We start from the raw sequence: 26,316 nt of genomic DNA, 5'->3' as shown, positions 1-26,316 counted from the left end.
GAAATTTTTTGTGAACTTGGATTCTTGCATCTTCCCATACTTAGAAAAGCACTAAAACCATTAACTAAGATGTCTGTTCCTTGTGACTAGCAGCAACCTTCTACTGAGATGTGTACTTGATTGCATGCACCCCTTTTGCCGAAGTCACATATATACTGGCCTCCCCCTTTACCTCTTCAGAACAGTTCTCAGAACCCCTCTGAGAGACTGTCTCCCAGGTTATAATCTTTATTTTGGCTCAAATAAAATTTTCCATTTCTTTCTTAGATTGGCTATTGATTAATTTTTTGACAATATCCAGGCTTGCTTTTTCACATAACAATAGATTTTTGCAGTTAGGTACATGTTCACCCAGCTAAAAACTATATTTCTCAGCCATCCTTGCAACTATGCATGTATAACTAAATTCTAACCAGCAAGATGTATGCAAAGGTGTTATAAATCCTCCCTTTCTCTTTTTATGATGAAAGCTATTTGCTACCTCTGCAAACCCTAACCCTAACCCTAACCCTAGCATTTTACCTTTTAACAGAAGATAGCAACTCATTTGTTAATTTCTTTCTCTCCTGAGATTGGCATCTGAGATCCAAGACTTGACCCTCTTTAAAACATGTATTATACTGCATAGAATTATTTAATACATTTATTTGAAATAATAAATTCTGCCTGAAGTCCCAAGAATGTGTTGTGGCCAAGTTGGTAATAGCAAGTCACAAGGCCTGGATTCTTTACAGAGAAGATGTATGTCGATATGCACAGTCACTATTTCCAAAAACATTTGCATAGACACAGAACATGAAAGAAGCACCTGTAAGAAAAACTCCTCCATCAGGGCCATGGTCCATCGGTGGTGCAGCTGCCAGGATTTGGCTGGGTGACTGATGTCTGCTGCGTGGAGAATCAGGGACATGGTTTTGGCTTTGTCAAGCCTGTCAAAACAAGGACATGCTCAAATTATCAGAACAAAGTAACCAATTACAGTCTCCTCTGAGTCCAAACCCACATACCTTTAACATGAAAAAAAAAAAAAAACCTACCCTTCAGGCTGCTGCAAACTGTTTCTTATATTTTTAATTTGCTGGAAGTGACCCGACATGTCTGTAGACAAAACCATTTCAATCACTAGGTTCCGAAGATCCCTGTGGAGTCATCAAAAGCAGAAAGGTTTGTTTGGCCCCTTTTTGTTCTCAAGTGAAATATTTCCTTAATATTGAGAATTACATTTTATTTTTTCTAATGGTATGAGCACAAAAGATGCTACATTTTAAATATAAAAGAGCTTACAAAAGTTTGGCTTTAGGATGTTGCCAGGAGAGTGATTTGTGAATGATGCTGTGCAACATCTCCTTTTAAAGAACTGGATGCTTTCCCTCCCACACCTACATCCCTCCCCAACTCATGATTTCTAAATATTATTTTTAGAAATAATAATTAATATCAGAAAGAATCCTAACCAATTTTAAAGAAAAAACTATTCTAAAGGTAGAATTTGTAATTAAGAAAACCACCACCATTTATTCAGTATTTATTCAATCAAGGCAGTGTTCTAGGTGCTTTTATGTGAGGGGGTACTATTATTTCCCACCAGAGGGGATTGAGTTGTTTGCTAAGTCACACAGCTAGTACATAGCGGAGATAAGATTCACCCCCAAGAGTTCCCACTAGCAAAGCTGACACTTGGATCACTCCACTGTACCAAGCTTCCATCATGAGAACTCCAGAGAAACCAAAGCTATAAGTGAGCAGGAATTCTCTGTTTAAGCCCTGGGGACCCCGATCCTACATATCATAGACAGAGCTACTGGTACTGTTAAAATTTTAACCAAGACACTGCAAATACGGTGAACATATCACAAAGCCTATGAATGAATAACTCATTCTCACAGTAAGCAGGAGATGAGTAATGCCAGTAAAGGCCTGCATGTTCTACAATTCATTGCTTGCTCAGTACAGATAGGTAAAAAAGTCACTTATACTGGAAATATTTTATTTCATTCTGTGGCCAGTAGAGTAAGCTAAATTACAGGTGTATGGTGAACTTGAATTATGATCTTGTGTCAAAGATATTTTACCTAAAGATGGTATGATTGAATGATTTGTTTTTAAGAACAACCACATATTGGAGATTCTTGCTGAAAATTATGGGTGCTCAATTCAGTTGGATTTTTAGATAGGAGCAATGAGAAAACAATACTCTGATTACTGTTCATGATATTGGACAGCTTGCTTAGAATTCTTTTACCCAAATATTAAGGGAATGGAAGCTATCACAGATAGTTAATACTTATTCTCAATTACATTTTTTCTCTAAATTACGAGATACCCATGTTACAATACCAACTGTACCAAAATATTCATGTTAACTAGGAAAAATGAGACAAAAGTTTTATGAAATCTATAAAATTTAATAAATACTTTGTACTTTGCAGATGTGATGTTAAAAAAAGAGACAACAGACCCAAAATGGAGTCCTTGTGCTAAGCCCACATCACCAAACCAAGACTTAATACCTCCCCCAGAATTGGAAACTTAAACCAATCAATGTGGAATTACCTAGTCAGCACTAGTGAGGTAATCCACCTTATAGACCCCTGTCATCCCCCAAAGGAAGATGACTTTGCCTGAAACAATCAGCTCCTTGATAGAATAACTTCCTTGTCTTCCTCTTTCTGCTTATAAAAGTCTGCCATTTTGTACAGTTATTTGGAGCTCCTTTTTATTTGCTAGATGGGATGCCGCCCAATTCATGAATTGGGTTGAATAAAGCCAATAAGATTTTTAAAATTTACTCAGTTGAACTTTGTTTTTTAACAGTAATCAATAAATGTTAGATATTATCAATAATCAACTCAATAGGCAAACTAGTACACAAAGGAAATGTTACTTTATTTATACATTTTTCTTGCCAAAATTTAAAAATTACTGCATTTATAGTTACTAAAGTTACTTTAAAAAATAGATTTGCAAACAGAAAACCTACAAACCCTTTAAAAAGCTACTCATATTTTATTTTATTATTTTTAATTAATTAATTAATTTATTTATTTATTTTTGGCTGTGTTGGGTCTTTGTCGCTGCGTGCAGGCTTTCTCTAATTGCAGTGAGCGGGGGCTACTCTTCGTTGCAGTGTGCAGGCTTCTCATTGCCGTGGCTCTTCTTGCTGTGGAGCATGGGCTCTAGACGCGTGGGCTTCAGTAGTTGCGGCATGTGGGCTCAGTAGTTGTGGCACATGGGCTTAGTTGTTCCGCCGCATGTGGGATCTTCCCAGACCAGGGCTTGAACCCCTGTCTCTTGAATTGGCAGGCGGAATCTTAATCACTGAGCCACCAGAGAAGTCCCGCTATCCATATTTTAATTCTTGGTAAAATAATATCAAGTTTATACTAGCAAATAAATCTTTTACAGCTTTTTGGAAACAGTGTTAAATCATATGATAAATCAAACCATAAATCATGTGATATTATAGTATGTGTTAAAAAAATTTGGGAATTCCCTGGCAGTCCAGTGGTTAGGACTTGGTGCTCTCACTGCTGGGGCCACGGGTTCTATCCCCGGTTGGGGAACTAAGATCCTGCAAGCCTTGTGGAGCGGCTGAAAAAAAAATTTTTATAAAAACACTCAATTAGGGCTTCCCTGGTGGCGCACTGGTTGAGAATCTGCCTGCCAATGCAGGGGACACGGGTTCGAGCCCTGGTCTGGGAAGATCCCACGTGCCGCGGAGCAACTAGGCCCGTGAGCCACAACTACTGAGCCTGTGCGTCTGGAGCTTGTGCTCCGCAACAAGAGAGGCTGGGATAGTGAGAGGCCCACACTCCGTGATGAAGAGTGGCCCCCGCTCGTCACAACTAGAGAAAGCCCTCGCACAGAAACGAAGACCCAACACGGCCAAAAGTAAATAAATAAATTAATTAAATTTAGAAAAAACAACAACACTCAATTAGGATGTTTTGTACAGTAACTTCTTAGCTACTATAAAAAAATATAAAATATTAGAGGAGTAAATTATGAGAATAAATAATAAAGATGTTAAAGAATGAAGTGTAATAGAAAAAAAATCACACTGAAATAGCAACAGAATAACTTCGAGAAGAAAAAAGTTAATTCAAAGGAATAATAAAATTAATAATACAAATGTTACCTCTGGGAATGATAATCACTGATGAAGAAATAAATTAATACTCTAGATGTAAACAGTCAATCTCTCGGACCTTAGGAAACACCTCTGCACTTGTGTCCTTGCTTCTACCTTTGCCCTTCTATTTTCCACATACCCAGCAGTGGTGCCTTCACAATTAGATCCTGGCCTTCCTAGGTTGGTGACCCAACTGTGCTATTGCTTCCTGTGGTGTAAAATGAGAGGCCTGAATTGGGTTCCCAGAACAAAATGCCTCCTTCCCCTGACTTCAGAGCTTTTTCTACAGTTGCAAAAGTGAGCCCATATTTTTTCCAGCCTTGAAAATCCAGGAAGTTTGAATATTTGGAGAAGTAACCATGGGAAATTAGGGCTTGTTTTAAACCCTGAAATAAACTTTTATTTATTTATTTTAAGGCAGATCTTAATTCCAGGTTACTTCTTTGGACATTTCTTTTCACCTTGATTTAAAGAAAAAAACAAAAACAGAAACAAACCTAAACAACACTTTGATATTTGAATTTGAATAAGAATTTTTTCAGCCCATTAACTGACTTTTAACAAGATCTTAGTTAAAGATAAAGGCTTCCTGTTTTTTTTTTTTTTTTTCAGTGTAAGTAGGTCCCACAGAAAATTAGGGATATACTTACACTAAAAAATGTCTATGTTTATCTGAAATTTATATTTAACTGGATGTCCTTTATTTTTATTTGCTACATCTGGCAAGCCTATAGTCAAATGGAGGGGATGATGATGACCTGAGGATCAAGAAGAAAGGAGGGAATGTTATGCTGAGTAGTAGGGGTGCATCTTGTTATTTTTCCCTGCATGGCAATAAGCAATACCATTTCACGTAATTTTTTTTTTCTTTTTAAGAAGACAGATGCCTTGGAGAAACATGTAAGATTACCGTTTGCATCTAGGTCATTTTAGTATGTTATATTCATATTTTTTTCCCCAAATAGTGAGTTCTTTGTTTTTTAGAAAATCTAAACACATACAGAAAAGTAATATATGAAGGAATCAGTGTGATGCTAAAATTTTGAATTCATGTAGGACCACATATTGGCACAACTGAGCAGAGCTCCATTCCCGGGAGTATGTAGTTATGTATCTTAAGGTTTTTCTTATGTGGTACATAATCTTATGGATTGGCTATGATGCATATAGATGTTGAATTGGCCTTGAAATAGTTCAGCTCCATGTAACAGAGCCTGGCTCCTGAACCGTCTTCTAGGCACTAATCATCCTCAGAATCATCCGGTCAAAGGGAACTGAGTTTGTTTTGTGAGTAAAGGATTGACTTTCATCAGTTTTCTTCAGTTTACATCACTTAACTTTTTCCCTAAAATTAAATTTCCTCTAGGTTTCCTCTGAAACTCACCTCCAGTCATCTTTGGATAAATTTACCAGGACATTCATTTCTTCTTCTTGCATAAGTCGATAAGCTGCACTCACATGGTGATTTTCAAGGACGGAGCGATCATTATACAAAATGGCAACATCTGACCTAAGAATTAAAAACAAAATGCCAAGTAGAGGATTTCTTTAGACCTCATGAGTGTCTTTGAAAACTACTCAAGTCATAAGACAAAATATCACCCGTAAAATCCTATAATTAAACATCTAGACTTATGGAAGTACTTAGTTTCCTTTCTTTTTGTTTTTTGCTGTATGATAATTAAAAAAAAATAGCATTTATTTTTTAGAGCAGTTTTAGGTTCACAACAAAATTGAGCAGAAGGTACAGAGATTCACCATATACCCCCTGGTCCCCACACATGCATAGCCTCCCCCATTATTAACATCCCCAATCACAGTGGTACACTTGTTGAAATTGATGAATCTACATTGAACATCATTATCACCCAGAGTCCATAGTTTACCTTAAGGGTTTACTCTTAGTGGTGTACATTCTATGGGTTTGGACAAATGTATAACGACATACATCTACCATTGTTGTATCATACAGAGTATTTTCACTGCCCTAGAAATCCTTTGTGATCTGCCAATTCATCCTTCCCTTCCCATCCCCTGAACCCTTGGCAACCCCTGATCTTTTTATTGTTTTCACAGTTTTGCCATTTCCAGAATGTCATATGGTTGGACTCATACAGGATGTAGCCTTTTCAGATTGAATTCTTGAACCTTTTAGTATGCATGTGAGCTACCTTTATATCTTTTCATGGCTTGATAGCTCAATTCTTTTGAGCACTAAATAATACTACATTATCTGGATGTATCACAGTTTATTTATCCACTCACCTACTGAATGACATCTTGGTTGCTTTTAAGTTTTGGCAATTATGAATAAAGCTGCTATAAACACCTTTGTGCAGGTTTTCGTGTGGACATAAGTTTTCAGCTCTGTTGGGTAAATACCAAGGAGAGTGATTGCTGGCTCACATGGTAAGAGCATGCTTAGTTTTTTAAGAAACCACCAAACTGACTTCCAATACGGCTGTACCATTTTGCATTCTCATCAGCAATGCATGAGAGTTCCTGTTGATCTACATCCTTACTAGCATTTGGTGTTGTCAATGTTCTGGATTTTGGCCTTTCTAAAAGATGTGTAGTGATATCTCGTTGTTTAATTTGCATTTCCCTGATGACATATAATATGGAGCATCTTTGCGTAAGCTAATTTGCCATCTGTATATCTTCTTTGGTGAGGTATCTGTTAAGGACCATTTTAAAATCAGTTTCTTTATTTTCTTATTGTTGAGTGTTAAGACTTCTTTATATATTTTGCACAATAGTCCTTTATCAGATGTATCTTTTGCAAATAGTTTCTCCTACTCTTCGGTTGATCTTGTAATTCTCTTGATATTGCCTTTCATAAAGCATAAATTTTTAATTTTAATGAGGTCCAGCTTATCAGTTATTTCTTTCAAGAACTGTGCTTTGGTGTTGTATTGAAAAAGTCATTGCCACGCCTAAGATCATCTAGATTTTCTCCTATGTTACCGTCTAGAAGTTTTAGAGTTTTGCATTTTACATTTAGGTCTAGCATACATTTTGAGTTAATTTTTATGAAGAGTGTAAGGTTTGTGTCCAGATTCATTTTTTTGCATGTGGATGTCTAGTTGTTCCAGCACCATTTGTTGAAGAGACTATCTTTGCTCCATTGTATGGCATTTGCTCATTTGTTAAAGATCAGTGGAATGTATTTATGTAAGTGCATTCCTGAGCTCTCTATTCTGCTCCATTGACCTATTTGTCTGTTCTTTTGCCAGTACCATACTGTCTTGTTTACTGTAGACTTATAGTAAATCTAGAAGTTGGATTGTGTCAATTCTCCAGCTTTGTTCTCTCCTTCAATGTTGAGTTGGCTGTTCTGGGTCTTTTTGCCTCTCCATATAAACATTAAATCTGCTTGCTGATATACACAAAATAACTTGCTGGTATTTTTATTGGGATTGCATTAAGTCTATAGATCAAGTTGAGAAGAACTGACTTCTTGACAATATTGAGTTTTCCTATCCATGAACATGGAATATCTCTTCATTTATGTAGTTCTTCTTTGAATTCTTTCATCAGAGTTTTGTAGTTTGCCTTATATACATCTTGTACATTTTGTTAGATTTATACCCAAGTATTTCAATTTTTGGATGCTAATGTAAATGATATTTTACATTATTGAATTTTAGTTTTAAATTTTTTAAATAAAATTTTAATTAAATTTTGACTTCAAATTCCACTTGCTCACTGCCAGTATATATGAAAGTGACTGAGATTTGTGTATTAACCTTGTATCATGAAAATTTGCTATTTGCTATAATTGCTTATTAGTTCTAGAAGTATTTTGGTTGAGTTTTTGGATTTTCTACATAGACCATCATGTCATCTATGAACAAAGACAGTTTTGTCTTCCTTCCCAACTTGTATAATATGATATTGAAAAGCAGTAGAGAGGGGGGACATCTTTGCCTTATTCCTGATCTTAGTGGGAAAGCTTCGAGTTTCTCACTGTTAAGTATGATGTTAACTGTAGGTTTTTTGTGATATTCTTTGTCAGGTTGAGGAAGTTTCCCTCTATTCCTAATTTACTGAATATTTTTATCATGAATAGCTATTGGATTATGGCAAGTGCTTTTTCTGCATCTTGATATGATTGTGTGTTTTTTTTCTTTAGCCTATTGATATGATGGGTTACCTCAATTGAATTTTAACTGTCAAACCTAGGCATAAATCCCACTTGGTCATGTGCCTAGTCTCCTTGTATTATCATAATTTAAATGTATTTATGCCTTTTCATTTCAATTTGCAATCCAGATGCCTGCAAGATCTAGATATGACAAAGAGAGAGAGAAAAAAATCACCTAACATCCTCATTTAATCAGTGAATGAACCGACCCTTTTGTACCTATTCTATATAGTTGATTACCACCCTTATTCCCTTGGACTAAAATTACTTTGGGTAGAAGGCAGAGGGGATGTTAAAAATCATTTGGTCTATTTATGATTCTGTTTTTTTCTCTTATTATGCTGTAATTCAATTTGAGTATTATAGGTCCTCTAGCATTAAACTGGGAAAACCATTTTGTAAAACAAAACTTAAACTGTTTGTTTCACCACCAATTTATAATGGGCATTATATTTCAAAATGATGAATTCATCAAGGGAAGGCTTTTCTTTCTCACCTGTTTGTATTTTCATATCATTTGATCGTCAAATAAAGTACTTAAGTTGCACTATTGAAGTTGGTATTCTAGCATAAAGTGTGAAATATTCCAAGTGTTCTCAAATCTGTATAATTGAGCCCTTGCTTTTTCTTCCTCTATCCCCTTAAGTTGCCAGATCATTTTGCAAGTGTGGAATGGAAGCAGAGCTACTATGTTCAGTGCAGTGTCCCATGCATATAAGTTGGCAACTTGCAGGTAGGCAGTAAAAATAGCACCAAAGGAAAGTCAAGGTGCAACCTGTAACAATTTTGCTACCACTTTCACCAACACCCAACACACTCCTCTCACTTTTCCTTCCTCCTGGTAGACACATATTCTGTCAGCACTAAAAATGTCTCACTAAGACTATTTCAGGCTTTTCAGTGGGTAGCGATCTAGCACTGACCTTAGCACTGAAAATTTACCAAAGAGTAGACAATGACAAATAAAAGAAAGAACTAAGAAATCTGGCTTCTGTAGCAAGCAACCTATTTGAGATCTGTATCTAATAGTCTGGTGGATAAACCTAGCTTGATTATTAATCCAACATAGGGGAAATGACCTACTAGGCAGTGGAATAATTACTTCCTCTTTTGTTCCTAGCACTATCATAAAAGTAGAATAACATATGTAGCTAGCTAATAGCATATAACCCCAAAATAGATTTTCTTTTAATCATCCCAGCCTTGGCCTAAACATTTTATTATCAATAATCATAGCTCGATACACAGAAAACTGAACTAGGAGAGCATATATGCAATCCTTGTTTGAGAGGAAATTAAATAGATCTTGTCCAAGTATCTCCAGAAATTTGCTGAGATCATGGGGAAAACTGTGATTTGCAAATCACATATTTTGTATCATACAATCTCAAATCTAGCCATGGCAGTTTTGCCAGGGTTATTGCATGATGTGGATCTAAGTGTCACTATTTCTTCCTTTCAGCAACAAGCAAAGATGTGTTTTTTAACCAGATTTAATTGTAGCAAATTATGTGCGATTTTGTCTCATAAATCCAATAGGACGCTGAGAATACAGAATGGTCTTAATGTTTGAGATAATCTTTGACTGCTATGGAAAGAACAAGATTCTAAGCAATACCCAGTGTCCATGGTTACATGTAGCTTGGCATTTTCTTTTCACAAAGAGGAAATTATTTCTATTTATTTACACTTTCAAGGATTGTATGAATTATAATGTCTGTATTGAACTCAAATCTAGCCTTGCACTATGTTCTAAATTATTTTTCAGTCATTTTGCATTATCCAGTAAGTAGGTTTCCATATTAGAAAAGCAACTCTAAATCCAAGTAACAATGAATAATATAAAATATGATAGAATTATTGATATCAGTAACATAAAACCAATATATCCTTGGACAAAATGTGAAGCCAATAATTTCAAAAAGCACATCATATTGTTGCATTTGTGATCATTACAACTTTTTTGTTGATAAAATGTTCACGTTCTTGTAGAATTAATCCATTAAATAATTGATCCTGATAGACAATATGTAAGAAAATAAGTAAAACTAGACCTTCCCCCAGTTTTTATACAGAGCTTCTTAATATAAAATGGTAAAAAGTGTATTCTTCTTCATCCTCCTCCTCTCTCTCCTCTTTCTCCTCCTTCTTTTCTCCATCTCCTTTTCCTTCTCTGCAGTCTAAAGTATAAAGTAGATTAGGACTCTTCATCCAGTTGTAAATAAATGGTAAAAGGAGAAATCTAGAAGTGATAATTTAATATTGCTGCTGGAGGCCAGTCCATTGCCTTTACTTTTCAAAATAGAAAGAGCAAGAAATATTTATTGGAAGCAAATCACTTGCTCCCTTCTCCAATTCCTAAAACTGTGGTCCTACACTGGGCCCAGCTCAGTAATGAGCTGTTTTTAATTAAAATCTCACTTATTATGAATTTGGTGGATATAGAAGAGCCTTTGCTAAGCAAAAATTATCTGCATAGTTTACCTTTCCTTTGATGTTTAACACAAATGAAAACAGGGCATCTCTATACTCTACAAATGTGTAGGTTAATAACATCCCTGCTGTACAACCAGACTTCAAGGTCTTCCTTTTCACTTTATGCTCTGTCAATCTGGGAGACTCTAGGAATAGACAGAATGCTTTCCCCAACATTTCATTGTTTGAATTTCAACTCTCCCTCTGTCTCTGTCAAGGGGCCATAACTTTCAAGTCCATCCATTTAAGGCTGTAAAAGATTGACTGTTATATGTCTGTCTCTGCCCATGGGAGCAGAGTTATGTAAATAGACTGGATTGAGAGTAAGTGTCCCTCATCTCAGCTTCTCAACCCTGCTATTGCCATCAGCTGACTATGTGCATATAGTTAGGTAATTTCACCTATTAAGATCTTTGTTTTCTTTTCTTAGACTGTGAGGCTTAGACCAGATGATCTATAATGTGGATCTCAGTCACTGTAGGATCCCTTGAAGCTCTAAAATGTTCAGTATTTTAATAAAATGTTCCACGCTCCCCACATCAAAACAACAAATTCCTATAGCTGGAAAATCAATTTTTAGAAATATTGCTCTTAAAGTACAAATGAACAGACCACACAAAAACCTGCACATGAACATTTATGGCAGCTTTTTCATAAATGCCAAAATTTGGAGGAAACCAAGACATCCTTCAGTAGTTGAATACGTGAACTCTGGTACATCCATGCAATGGAATATTATTCAGCAGTAAAAAGAAATGAGCTATCAAGTCATGAAAAGACATAGAGGAACCTTAAATGCATATTGTTAAGTGGAAGAAGCCAGTTTGAAAAGGCTTCATACTGCATGATTTCGAATACATGACATTTTGGAAAAGGCAAAACTAGAGATCTTAACAAGATCAGTGATTGCCATGGGTAAAGGGGGAAGGAGGGAGGGAGGAATGAAAAGATGAAGCTCAGGGGACTTTTTAGGGCAGTGAAACTATTGCGGATGATACTATAATGGTGGATACATGGCATTATACATTTGTAAAGCCCATAAAATGTATAACACAAACAGTAAACCAAAATGCAGGCTATAGATTTTAGCTAATAATAATGTATCAATATTGGTTCATCGATTGTAACAAATGTACCACACCTGATGCAAGATGTTAACACTAGGTGAAACTGTGGGGTTGGGGAAGGAGTATGTGGAAACTCTGTACTTTCTGTTCAATTTTTATGTAAACCTAAATCTACTCTAAGGAATAAAGTCTATTAATTTTAAAAAAATGAACAAACAAAAAATAACTGGGTTTAGTTTTCCCTCAACAAGAATAGAGAGCTCTACAGTAGTTCCAGAAAGAAACCAGTCTCTCGACTTACATCTCCATCTTAAGCATCTCTGACTAGTGAAAGACATAGAAATTCAGGATCCTATGTAAACAAGTGAATTGGATCCTGATGGGTCTTAAACCAAATTCTGTTTCCCGGGTACTGAAATCTCTTTGCAGCCAAAAAGAGCTTAGAGCCCCTTTCTATTATGGACTGAATCGTGTTCCCCCAAATTTATATGTTTATAGTCCTAACCCTAGTACCTTAGAATGTGACTGTATTTGGAGATAAGGCCTTTAAAGAGATAATTAATGTTAAAAGAGGTCAAAGGGTGGGCCCTAATCCAATATGACTGATGTCTTACAAGAAGAGGAAGAGACCCTGAGGTATGTTCAAGCACAGAAAAAAGGTCATGTGAGGACACAGCAAGAAGTCAGCCATCTGCAAGCCAAGGGGAGAGACCTCAGAAGAAACCAAACTTGCTAACACTTTGATCTTGCATGTCCAGTCTTCAGAACTGTGAGAAAATGTCTGTTATTTAAACCACCCAATCTGTAGTATTATGTAATATTCTTAACAGACTAATACACCTCTACTCTGGTATTTTGATTCTAATAACTGCCATTATCACCATAATTAAAAATCCAATTTTCTAATTATTTTAAATTTAACATTGCATGATAACCTGGAAATAAGATTTCTTTGATCTTTAGATTTTTTTTCAGAAGTGGAACTTCATTACTTTCAAATATATAATGACACCAGACTGATGCCGTGAACAATAATGTTGTAAGATTTGTCCCAGTGAATAAATGTCTGACTTGTGTGATAGTTTAGTGCAAGTTCTGGGCAAAGAAAAATTATCTTATACATTTTTATGTTCTTTAAATTGCTAAATATGCCACCAAAATACAAGATTCTTGATAAATAAGAATTGCTGATTGAGGTGTTTCAAGCTTAAGGCATTTTGCTAAAATCCATTCTTATTAGACATCTTCATTATTATTTTGAAATCCTCTTAAAAATAAGTAATATTCAGAAAAATAAATTTCAAGTTTTAACTTAGAAAAGTTAATCCTTTACCTAACTTACCTTGTCTGAATATGAAAATTGTTTGTAGTTCCCGTATGCTCATAATCATGAATGGCAGCGGCAAAGACCATTGCTAAAATTTCCAGTTCAGTGAGCCAGTGCTATTAAATTAAACAAAGATTCCATCATATCAAAAAGCAGAGTCAATGTTGTCTTTCTACAAAATAAATATTTTCATTGTACACAGTATAAATCAATATATAAAATTGTTATATGAATTTTAAATAATTTTTTCCCTATTTTACCTCCATTAATTGTGCATAATGGATTCTTCATGAGGCTGATGATTGTTTCATGGCTTGTTAAGTTTAAAAATTCAGACATTATAATTTTCCTTGCTAATTGGAAAAGAAGTAATTTTCTATGATTTAAAAGGTGAACTCTAAATGGATTTTGAATTTACAGCCTTACCAATTTGGGTTCTCATGAAATCATTTCAGTTTAGTGATTTTTAACATATTAACTCATACAACACTAAAATGTCTTTTAGCACAACTTTTGTAGAAGACCCTACTATTAGAAAATTTTCCACCTGTGAGTTGAAAATATTCACTTTGGTCATTAGAGAAACTGAACTTAGTTTTTATATTTAGAGATTTAGAAGAGTTTCCAAGAATTTATCAAGTTTGTTCTTCATGATACATATATTCTATGACTATACAATTAAACTTAATAGCAATGAAAGAATAAATGCTTTCACATAAAATCCAGAGCACTGATTCATATACATTGAGTTTTTTGTTGTTGTTATCAAGTGGATGGTTTTAATAAAATTTCTCTACTGTTATAAGTCCATTTAGGTAATTTGATAGTTTATTCATTACTCACATTTTGCATAACACTTTAACTGCATTGTTCAATATGATAATCACATATGACTATTTAAATTAAAAATAAATAAAATTAAGTTCACTTTTTCAGTTGCAGTGGCCACATTTCAACTGCTCAATAGTGGCAAGTGGTTATCTTATAGAACAGTACAGATACAAAATATTTCCATCACCACAGGAAGTTCTATTGGAGAGTGCTGTAAGTAGGTGGTACTTGATGGTAAGAATGGAGGATCCAAAGTGATGTGGAACTTGCTCTTAGTGGTTTTATGCCATACACTTGAAACAAAGACCTTGCACAAAGCAGCAGAAAAATATAAAGTACATGCATACTTGATGAAAACTCACAGAATAGAAGGGCAGATAGGACATCTATTTGGTGGCAGTGGATCTTGGAAGAAGGTGGACAAAGATTGGTAGCTAAATGCAAGGTTGGGAACAGAGAGATTCTAAATAGAAAGAGTAAATATGGAATGATACTATAGAGGCCTGTACGGAAATTGAATTGCTAATAGTACAATTGTGTTGGAGAGTCAAGTGAAGTGAGATTGAAGGTGGAGTATGGGAAAGAATTGATAAGCTACCTTGATTAGAGCTGATGAATTAAGATTTTGAATAAAAGGCAACAGGAAGACACTGTAGGTCCATGGGTCTAACAGTGGAGGTGACACTGTTGAGTCTCATGGTTGCTAAAGGCACAGTCTTATTCATCTTTGCTCCTTTCATATAACCCATCATAGTATTTGGCACATAGTAGGAACTTGACATTTGTCTGTTGAATTGAATTTCACTAGTTTTGCATTTGGAGGAGGTAATGGGGAATAGTGGAAAGAGACTGTGGAATCAGAGAATCCTGATTTTAAGCCTTTGTTAATCCTCAGGCAAACAAGCTATTTACCCTCTTAGGCACAGTTTCCATGAAAATAGAATTAGTGATCATTCCTATGTGGACTTTAAAAGAAATTTAAAGTTGATGTATGTGCTGTGCCTATTACAAGTCTTAATATACAGTAAAATACAGAATAAATGGCATTTTACTGAACTTGTTACTTTAAATACATTGTTTAAGGTATTGAATCTGGAAAATAATAATGAGTTAACATATCTTTAGTGATTGCAATTCAAGAATAAATGCCTCACAGTTGGATGACTGAAGCAGAAATGATTTTTAGAACTAAGGAGAGTTGATATAACTAGCTGCACTGTGTTTATAGGTGCATTTAAAGGTGAGTCATTAAAAGGAAGGAAATTACCTCATTAAAGGCCTATATTACGGCTGAACTGGGACTGAGCCTCCAATGTCCCCTCTGAGACTGTGGAATTAAACACCATGAACTGAATAGCAATTGAAGTTAAACCAGATTTTGTAACCCCAGAAATCCGTTGTTTTAATAAAGAAAATTGTTATTAGAAAAAAAATCACCTATTTTCTTAAGTATTTCCTATTGGTCATATTTAAGATTTACAGACTTACCTGTGATTTTTAAAAAGCAATATTCTATATCTACTACGATAATATAGAATATGAAGCTGCAATTGTAAAATAATTAAATTAGGAAATAAGAGATGAATTTTAATTATAGATTATCTCATAAGTATTTAAAATTATTATCTTCATAACTGTCAAAATTGATTATACATGTTTCCTGTTTTTAGTCTCATTAATCTCTGCCTCCTATAAATAGTACTTCCTTCATCAATTCATCTTAATTATTGTCACAGTATAGTCTTAACAATTAAGTTTACATTATAAACTAGTTTGGGAAGAGAGAAACATTGAACATTCACACTTAATTGAAAAATACATCTATTTCATATTAGTGAAAGTAGAATTGGGAGCTGATTTTTATGTCCTTAGTTGACAATTCATTTTACACTGGTGTTGAATGAGAATTCTAACTCAGAAAATGGTCGTTTAAATTCATGAATTTTGTAAATGACTCATGATGACAAGTCAGAGAGAATAAGTCTGAATCATATCATTCTTCCCAACTAGAACAGTGGTCAGTACATAACCTAAGTTCTTCTGATTCCTAATGGGCAGAAATAAAGGGTTAAAATGAAGAGTCATGAGCAGTGTAGACATTGTGTTTCATCTAAACTGCATTTTGCCTAGAGAATTGCTCAGGTAGACTTACTGTAAAATGCGCAGTCCTCAAATTATACCAGAGAGAGGTATTGACTGCCATTAATAGCATGTACAATGTTGATGGAAAGAAAGGAGGAGGAGCTAACATTAACTGGACTTTTTAGGTAGCTGGTTTCATTTAATTTTTATAATCACCCTATTTACCATTTACTAGGTAAATGTTTTAAATCTTATTTGGCAAATAACACAGCTGTATCCTAAAGAATTGAATCAACCTGCCAAAGGTCACATAGCTCTCAAGTGGCAGAGCAGGAATTCCAACTAAAATCTGTCTGATTCCAAAATTTCTGTTCTTTCCACAGATCACAATATTCCTTCCTTCTATGGATGACAATAGCCTTCATTATTCCAGGGTGGTAATATGCTGAATACATTCGTCCAAGATTTCAAAAGCAGAATTTCTAGATAATTTAACTAAATATACTGATAGGTAGAGAAGCTAACAAAGCTTTAAGACTTAGGATGTAATTTTCATATCTGAATTATTTAATGTGTGTGTGTGTGTGTGTGTGTGTGTGTGTATGATAGAGAATGTATATGTGTATATGTATAGGCCTGGGAGAATTTTAGGTCAGAAAATCACATTGACATATTAGCTCCCGGTGTGTCTAAAACGGTGTAATTAACAACCCCTTTAGCTTACATGATAGGTAGGGTTGGACCTTTTTTTCTCTATCCCTTTGAATAGACTGAGGTACTTTGCTATAACTTACTCAATATGGAAAGCGAGTATATTATAATAATATTAACATATAATACACATAAGTTAATATATAATATATAAATTAATAATAATTTTTACTAATAGCTATTATGCTTCAGGAACTAGGTTAGGATTACACATATGATATCGTTACTCCTCACTGTTGTACTACAAGGTAGTTAGTATTATTAACCACATTTTAGTGACAAGGGAACAGATATGGAGAGCAAGTGAGCTAGGAAGTGGGGAAGTAGGGTTTTAAATCTGTGTTTGCTTGCCTTGAAAGCCCACACTCTTCCTACTCTTCCAAACACTGTTGTATTGGAAGCCATTTACAAGAACAGAATTTCCATGTAGTTTGCAGAACAGAGACATAGTGGCGAATTTCTGTAGATTGGAGAAAAATTAAGTAATTTCAGAGTGTGAGGGGCTATTTCTGGGTGTAGTCAGTGGACTACAAGTTCCAAAGGAATAGTTTTCAAGTTATCTCTTTTTCTTCTACTCTCAGTATTAGAGGGAACACAGTGCCAGGAGCCCTCAAATACAAGTGTTCCCTTGCCAAGGCCATCAGATGATTTCATATTCAAAGAGACATTTGGAAGTGGCTTGGCAGCATTCGGTGAAGCATTTGCTCTTTAGCAAATGGATCGAGCTACCACACCCCCCTATCACCGTGGCACTACACGTGGCTACAAATTAATTAAGTGACAAAAGGAGAGAGAGGGAGACAGAGGGTGTTCTAGCATCCTCTCTGCACTGCCTACTCCCAGGCCTGAGAGTGTCCCAATATGACACTAACAAACTGAAGGACGATCGCTTCATCCCAATCCCTTTCAGGCAATGGTCCTGTGAACATTTTGCAGGTGACAGGCTGCACTAGTCACCTGACAGTGCTGGGCTGCTACTGGAGTGCTCCATAAATGTCATGCTGATAAGACCATCTTGAAACAGCAGGAGATAGACTAAAACACTAAAGTAAGTGACCCTGTCTACTCCATATCAAATCCTAGGGGTTTCAGTTAAATGGATATTTCTGTAATGCTTTGTTTTTTGTTTCAAAGAACCAACACATTCATATGTATGAAAATTAACACTCTCCTACTACCATTTTTTTAATCCAAAGAAAAGCTTATTAAAATAGCTTGCAAAAAACTCTCAAGCTGGCAATGTAACCTAGTTTTGACAAAATAGTCAATAAACTGAAAATTCATTTTGCCTTTCCTTTCATCATCAATCACAAAATTTCTCATTAGTTTAAATGTATTTTCCCGATCCTGGACAACACTGACAGTCTCCCACCCGACTATTTTTGTAATGGCCAAACTAAGGGATAAGTAAAGAGTCCATCGACACTTTTTTTGGTAAAGGATGAATAAATTTAGAAATGTTTCTAAACCAAACCTGCTAAAGTAGAGTGAAGTTATATATCTCAAAAAGTGACTATGTGATCTTTACTAACAACTTTAACTTTCTAAGAGTCATGCCAGGCTAGGCCAGATTTCCCCAGTCTTCCAGAGAAGTTGGAATGGCTTGTTAGATCCTGGAACAAGTCTTCCTTGCAAGTCTGAGGGTAAATGCACATTGTAGATTTGCATTCCTCTATTTACCCACCAATATAACATCCCTCATCTGTTCAATGTCACCTTCAGAACAGAGGTTCTGAAGCTGAACTAGGAGTCTTTTATTTGGTTCCCTTTACACTTGTGGTACTTAAGCAAAAATGTATTTCAAAACAAAATCCTCGTTTCCTACCAGCCTGGAATGGCATATATCTTCTGGTTGTACTTCATAATTAAAGCAGAGATTTTTTTTTATACCAAAGTAGGCATTATTTTTCCACTCCATTTTGTTCTGAAGAAACTTAATTAGTTCAGTTTCTGTTTCAGACTAACACTTACATATTTCATTTTTCAATTAACTTTTCAAAGCCACGGAATTCAGGAAAGAGGAAATGCCAAGCACTTGAAATGAAAACCACCTCACTATCAGATTTAATTCCAAGGCCTTAGAAAGGAAAAGCAAATCTAACCAGGAAGATGTTAAAGCAACTTTTTCAAGTGTTAACAGCGTTTGCAGCTGTTTGTCAGGAGGCACTTTGTTTTTCACTCTAATTGCCATGTATATCAAACCAAATGAAAACATAGAGTTCAAGAAACAGGTCTGACAATGAAGACTTATTAAACCAACAGAGCTTTAAAATAATTTGTGTGTATGTGTGTGTGCACACGCACACATGCTAGAAAGAGAAACAGATAGAAAGTTACATATACTACTTTAAAAAATCTTACAATATTTCGAAGCTACATCTTTGAAAGTTTGAGTTTCTACTTATTATTGCTAAGTTCTACTTCCTCCCTTTAAATGTCAAATCAGACTCCTGGAATGAATGGTGAGTAAACTCCAACCAAGGACCAAGTTCAGCCATGACTGCATTTGATTTGGCTCGATGGGCACATTTATATCTTAACTGGGTGATACCCACATTTACATCTTAAAAAGAGAAAACAAAGGTATAAGGTTAACATCACATATAATTCAGCCTTCTAGAAGGTCACAAGAGAGTCATGCATCAGTGAAGGTTTTTGAGATTTTAACCTCCCCATAGTAGGCATTAACTCCAAAGCAGGTTATCTTACTTAGTGATCCGCCAATATAATGCACATTTCTATTGAATTTGTAATGATATTCCAAGAAAATTCTTCATTAAAAGCCCAGCTGAGCTCCCAGCTATTAGCCATTATCAACTTCCAGCCATGTGAGTGAACCACTGTGGATGTCTTGCCCAGTGATGTCCTCAGATGTCTTTGACCATAGTTGCTAGCTGGTCACAATCACACAAGAGACCCCAAATGAGAACCTTCTAGTTGGGACCCTTCTAACTACAGACACCCATGAGAAACAATGATAAATTATTGTTTTAAGCCACTGAGTTTAGAGTCGTTTGTTTTGGAGAAAACAGATAATTGGAACACCGGGCAGGAGTGGAATCTGAGCCCAAGGCATTGATGGATCTGCAACATTTTGGAGGCAAAAAAGATGGAGAAGTAAAATAGATAATTTCTTCATTCATCACGTGAGACACCTTTGGATGAATCATAGCAAAGGGATCTTAATGTGTAGTAAACCACACACTGGATTCTGGGGGGAAATGTATACAATTATCATCTGTATACAATAAACTTGGGAGAATCATGTACCTGCTACAAGTTTTCAAGATCTTCAGGACTCTACACTGTGGCCCTAAGGGCTTTGTGTGGGACCAGGTAAGGAACACAGTCTCTGGGGCAGAATGATGAGATATGGAGGAGTACTAGTTACACAGATCTGAATGCCAATGAGACTTACCAATAAAAAGAATGTGACTTTTGAAATCTAAACAGGTAGGCAATGTAAATTATGGGGTTTGGTGGACCATTCTACTTATATGCATTTTATGGTATTGCTTCAGCCTAGGTTGATACATGAGGAATCAAAAATGTACTCAGATTCTGGGGATCTCACATGGCTCATACCCTTTTGAACCCATCCCAGTTTGGAATCTTCAGAAGGAAGGACTTCCCGTCCCTTTTTATCTCTTGGAAGTAATCCTATGCTCTAAGACACTACAGAAATTCTAGGCGGTCCCAGACTTCCCAACATCTACTCATTTTTGTCCCAGGATTTGCACTGCTGAACCATTTATTCACTCATCAACTGATTCATTCAAATACAAAGAGGAGGAAGAAGAATTCGGAAAAATACAAATGAATAATTTCCAAAAACCCCTATTAGGATTTGATTGTAATTAACAATGCAAACATGTAAAAGAGAAAAAGCTACTGAGGTCAGCTTGGGTGATGAAAGGAGGGGAGAGCACTACAACTAACTTTTATTCCAAAGACTTTTTCTCTAGGTCACTTTTCTGGGGGTTGATACCTATGTGAAAAGGAATTTACAAATGAAAAATGTTACACAGTCCAAATTTTGAAAAATTTGCGGTCTATTTTCATTTGCTTCTGGAGATCTTTTTTCACTGAGTTAAAATATTTTTTGAAAAATGAATATTATGAATAACTCATTAACCCTCAAAAATCCAGAAGATTATTACTTATAATACTTTTTTGAGTATTAAAGAGACAGTGAGAAGGGAACGGAATTTGATGTTGCAAACTAACAAACTTCAGTTACAAAGACTCTCTTACCATGATACCTGTATGAAGCATTATGTAATGCACAGTTTGAGTGACATCAGCTGCATGAATCAAATTGTGATACGGATTTTTGTACTTGCTGTAACCAACTTCTAAAGCTTCTGCAAAGGCAATTAGGCAAGAAACAGGAATCTGCAGAAAGTAACAATTATGATTATATTTTGACGAAAAGAGTGGCACTAAATCAACATGAGCACAAAGATGTTTGGGAATGGGATACATTAGTGAGTCAGATGTGGGCAGTAGTTTCTTGAAGTTAAATGTGGATTGTTCTGAAAAAACACTTCATTAACCTGTCAGTTTTCAATGCTGAGAAGGATTATAACCCCCAAGTGTTTAGTTAAGATAGATGAAATAACAGTCTTACCCATACAGCAATCTTTAAATTTTGTATCTTCCGGAGTCAGATAAGAAGGCTAGTTCTTAAAGGGGTAAAATTTTCCAATCACAACTGTTGAAGTCTAGTTTTTCTATCGGTAATTCAAGGGGGTTAAAATAAATGACCTCCCAGTAAATTCTAACTCTAAAAATAACACGATTCCATAGATACAGGCTCAGAAATCTGAATCAAATCTGTTGCTGAGATGGCTCTAAGTGAAGTTAATTAGAAACCCTTTCATTTCAATTTAAGAAAAGCTGCCAATAATGGTTCATTCTGCATTTTAGCAAAATCATATTTCTTTAAGACACAGATTCCAATCTTTACATGAGTGTTCTGTGAATAATTCAGGGGGATGTTTGTATCTTGTTGGAATGAGTCTATCATGGCCTTATGATACCCCAGTGGATATATAGAAATGTCAGTGATTTGTAGAGAATGGCTATATCAAGTGGTGAACTCGTCCCCTTAGTTCTGTGATCTGACAACCCAGAAACATTTTTAAATGAATTGATTAATGACCCAATGTTCTGCATTTTCATTCTTATTCAGATAACTCATTCTAAGAGCATTTTACTTTTGTTCCATGTTTCTGACCTTGAAACGGTTGATAAGATCATATCTGGTAAATAGTTCATAAATCATAAACTTCAGACTATGTTCTCCACTTGCTTCATTCAAGGCAAATACATCAAAAGACCATTTATCAACATCCTGTAGGAAAAAAAGTAAATATTTTAGTTGGCAATATCATATGATTCTGTTTCTTTCTATGAAAAAATTCTTGGAAAGCTCAGGCATTGTACATCCAGCAGGTCAGATTTCAATTCAGCACATCAAACTTCATTTTTACCAGTGTCTGATGTGACAGGGACACTTAGTATCTATGGATCCACAAAAGTGAGGTCAATAATGCTTAAGATCTTCCCCTTAATCCCAAGGTTATCCAATTTGATGCAGTAAACCTGATAACTCTATAACACTGCCCATATTCTTAGTGTCTCTCCAAATGCATGCCATAAATCATTTTCCCAGAGTGGGCCTCATTTCAAGGTGGAATTGCAGGTTATGTGGGTGATGTAATTGAGAGAGAGGGGGAAGATAGCCCCAATTTATCTTTCCCACCCACCCACCTGCTACACTGCTTGAAATTCTACCATTTAAAAGTTACTAATTTGGTTTAAAGATTTGATATTTTATGTCTTTTTTTTTTAAGATGAAGATGCCCTAGAGAGACAGAGCTCTGTCTCTCGGTAGAGTACTACTCCCTTATTACTCACTCTAACAATGGCTGATTCATTTTTACTTTCTACCAGGGCCAGATTGTAAGATAAAGGAAGTGGGTCTCTTGATTGAGGGGGAGGTTAGGAATTTCGGCATTTCAGGCAATTCCCCGGGGAAGTGGTCAGGCCTGTAGGGAAATAGATACCCTAGGAAAGTACCCCCTAACTGTGGGAAAGAGGGCAATGAGCAGGTATATCCAACCACTCCAGCCACCTCACGATGTTGATTCAGGTAATTCCAGGACAAAAACTTGCAGAGGGGTCCACAAAATGGACTTGTAGCAAGTGGTATCAGTACATTAAGGAGGTATTAAGTACATCAGTACATTAAGGTAAAGTTTGAGTTGTAATAGTAAATAAATCACTGAAACTTAAAAATCTACAGAAATACAGCAGAATCAGTTCTAATGATTATCATAAATTATTAGTAAAGAAGGTCTAGTGTTTGCATACACACAACAGGTTTAGTATTGAACAGTAATTGGACAACCTTAAAGCTATACATTAATTTTGAATTTGAGCAGGCCCTGTTTAGAACTTCATTCATTTAACACATTTCACAGAGGCCAACAGTACATGCTGTAACATGCTGAAACTAAACTGAAAATCTGATAAAAAGTATCCAAACCATCTCTTAAAACTATTTCTTTCGACAAATAGTAACAATAACATCAAACGTGTTTTTAATCATTTCAAAACACCAGTGAAATATTTTTTGGTTTCCTTGTGTACCTTTGTTAAATTCCTTGCGTTTAGCCCTAATTTGATCCCGAAATACTTGCTTGATGGGTTTGTAAATTTAAAAATCTCTCAGAGTTCTGTTAGAAGGCATTTAGCATCAATAAAGCTCAAAGGAGACCAACAAATCTCATCAAATTCCAAAGCTAACACAGAAGAATTAGTTCAGACTGTTACAGGCTGCTATTTACAGTTCCCACTAGGGGTTTGCCACTGAGTAAAAGCTTTGCTCTCCATTTTGGGGGATTTTTTTAATCAACAAGGGTGATTTACATCTGTAAACTACTGCAGATGCTTGGCCTTTACTTTGTCAGATTGAGAACAAACAAGACAAGGAAGTATCTCAGGAAATTAGAATTATTAAAACATTCTTAACTTAGTGATAATTCTCTTCAAGCTGTTAGTTCATGTTTTCCCTACACTACATTTTAGAAAAATGTTTACATTCTCTCATACCACAATACTCTGTTAGCTGGTTTCTAAGAAAAATAAATAAAAATAAGTAATTTTCTTGCACACAGTTCAGGAAATAATGAGGAAATCAAAATCTCTCAAGAGCCAAGGAGTAATTAATATCTGATAATGTGACATTTCAGTTATATACTTGCCTCTATTATCGCTTTAGAAACATGAATATAAAAAAGTTTCTAAGAAAAACAAGCTACCTTTTTAAATGAATAAGATTAAAATCTAATATGCAGCAGAGAAAAAACAAATGCAAAGGGGTTGCTTTAAAGGAAATTAAAGAAGAAAAGAAAGCAATATAGATTTAAACTAGGAAAGGAGTTTAATAAATCAAAAATAAAATAGCCCAATATATTCTGTTGCTAGTATTCTTTAAATCTGTGGTTAATACAGGAAAACCACCATAAAACTGTTAGAGGAGACAAAGTTGAATTTTCTACCCAAATTAAGTGATGGAATGAAATAAGGAATGTAGAATGATGAGCCTACAAAATGCCTCTTCAGTAATAAAGTCTAGGAATAGTGTGTGCGTGCACACACACACACATGCAATGGGAACAAGCAAGTCAAAAACTTTCACCACTTCAGATTTTCGACTCTAGTTATTTCTAACACATATAATAACTGTAATTGGGCCTCAGACTAGGGCAGCCACAGGGAAAGCCAGAGACAAAAGATATGAATTTCTTTTTTGTTTCCTTTCTTAATTTTATCTTACTTTTTATATTTTCTTGGACCTAAAATTCTAAACAATTTTACTCCATATAAGTTTTGCCTTTAACCATAATTGACTGAAATATCTTTTTATTTATAAAGCATTCAACTCTTTCATAATATACAGTAACAAAATATGTGTATTCTGAAAGTGCTGGTGCCATCTCAAAATTGAATTCAAGATCCACCTAAATAAAGCATGAAGAGGAAGAAAACATCACAGACACGTGTGTGTGTGTGTGTGTGTGTGTATGTATGTATTGATATAGTTTGTTAGTGTAAATTGATCCTCATTTAAATCTACAATGAGTCATGACTTGAAACACATGACATTTTGTAAATGGTTAAAATATTTTTTACATTCCAACATGTAAGCTGCAGCAAAGACCTATTCTCATTTTCTCCTAGTCCTTTTAAGGAGATTAGAAAAAATGACTATTTGAAAAACTAAAATAATTGAAAAATTTTTTTACCTTTAATGTTACTATGACAGCTTCTGGATATGCCAACCCGACCATGTGATAGGATTTTCTGTACATTCTGAAAAAGAAAAATAAGTGTATATGTAAAAATCAGTTACTCAAAGTTTTCAGCTATTTCTTAAGAACAAAGAAAAAATTATCTTTGATTTGTTTACCTTGTATCATGTTACAGTCTCCCTTTGTGGCAACAATGATAACTATTGTCACAGCTTATTAAGTATCTACAATGTGACAGATGCAAATAGTACATTTGCATCACAACCACAAAGTCAGTGTGATTTTAGATTCTATGTGAAGAGGTCTTTCCCTAAACGTCATCTTATTAAAAACAGAGACTGTCCTTTGCACGGGCAGCAACAACACCTTTCAGCATGCCACCACGTGCGTGACAGCACAGTAGTCTCGTTTTGTGTCTATTTGTGTTCCAAAATTTTCAGTCTGGAAGCTGAATGTCATGGAAATGTTTCCTTTACAGGTGTTTTTTTTTTCCACAAAATAAAAATTACAGGAGGGAATATGCACTATCATCAGAATTTACAGAGCCTTTTTTTTTAAGTTAAAAATATTGGAGGAGAACATATTGACAAAAATTGCTTAAGTTTGTTCAAATTGTCATTTAATATTGTTTAATAAAGATTATCCAGAAAGAACAGGGTGTTTCTATTTTTATAATAGCATCAATAACAAAAATATTTTTTATTAATCAGTAATTTGTTGGAGTTTTCCAGCTTCCAATGGACAACCAAGATGACTTAAACCAAATATAAGAAACTCCTCCATTGATTCATGCAAAAATAGAATCAACATGATACCCTAATGGGTAGAAATAGCAATAGGTTTCTAATCAGGACTGAAAGAAACATGGCTCCTCCACAAAGTCCTGTGAAGAAAGCATTTAACTGATTATTAATCATGTCCCTTAATTTTTATATTGTTAGTCCACAAGCAAGCTGCCTCCCTAGACTATACTGCAGTAAACTCTCTTCCCAAGATGCTTGGACAAAACCATAATTTAATGATTATATCTTTAATTTATATTGGGGGTCAATATAAGAAATATTAGAACATAAGAAAATATTCTGCATCTTTTATAAAACCACTATGGGTGATACTAACCTTTTGATTCAATGTACCTTATATTAAAAATCCTTAAGATATTACTCAGTTTCTATGTAAAAGCTATCATTTTTTTCAAGATAAGAAAAGCCAAGTAATTCTTC

General features: G+C 35.1%; 1 protein-coding gene across 3 annotated transcripts in view; it reads right to left on the bottom strand.

Moving 5' to 3' along the window:
* PDE1A (phosphodiesterase 1A) overlaps nt 1–26,316 on the bottom strand; it is a 266,854-nt gene that overhangs the window by 57,704 nt on the left and 182,834 nt on the right. For all 3 annotated transcript variants that reach the window (XM_068544825.1, XM_068544826.1, XM_068544827.1), the window contains exons 4-10: nt 25,088–25,154; nt 22,012–22,128; nt 21,027–21,167; nt 13,164–13,264; nt 5,517–5,642; nt 1,038–1,139; nt 809–929 (exon numbers count right to left, since the gene is read on the bottom strand). In XM_068544825.1, the coding sequence (XP_068400926.1) occupies nt 809–929; nt 1,038–1,139; nt 5,517–5,642; nt 13,164–13,264; nt 21,027–21,167; nt 22,012–22,128; nt 25,088–25,154 (775 nt within the window). The remainder of the gene's footprint in view (nt 1–808; nt 930–1,037; nt 1,140–5,516; nt 5,643–13,163; nt 13,265–21,026; nt 21,168–22,011; nt 22,129–25,087; nt 25,155–26,316) is intronic.

The sequence above is a fragment of the Eschrichtius robustus genome, chromosome 5 (genome assembly GCF_028021215.1).
Source record: "Eschrichtius robustus isolate mEscRob2 chromosome 5, mEscRob2.pri, whole genome shotgun sequence".
NCBI lineage: Eukaryota > Metazoa > Chordata > Mammalia > Artiodactyla > Eschrichtiidae > Eschrichtius > Eschrichtius robustus.
This window is presented reverse-complemented; position numbering and strand designations above follow the sequence as displayed.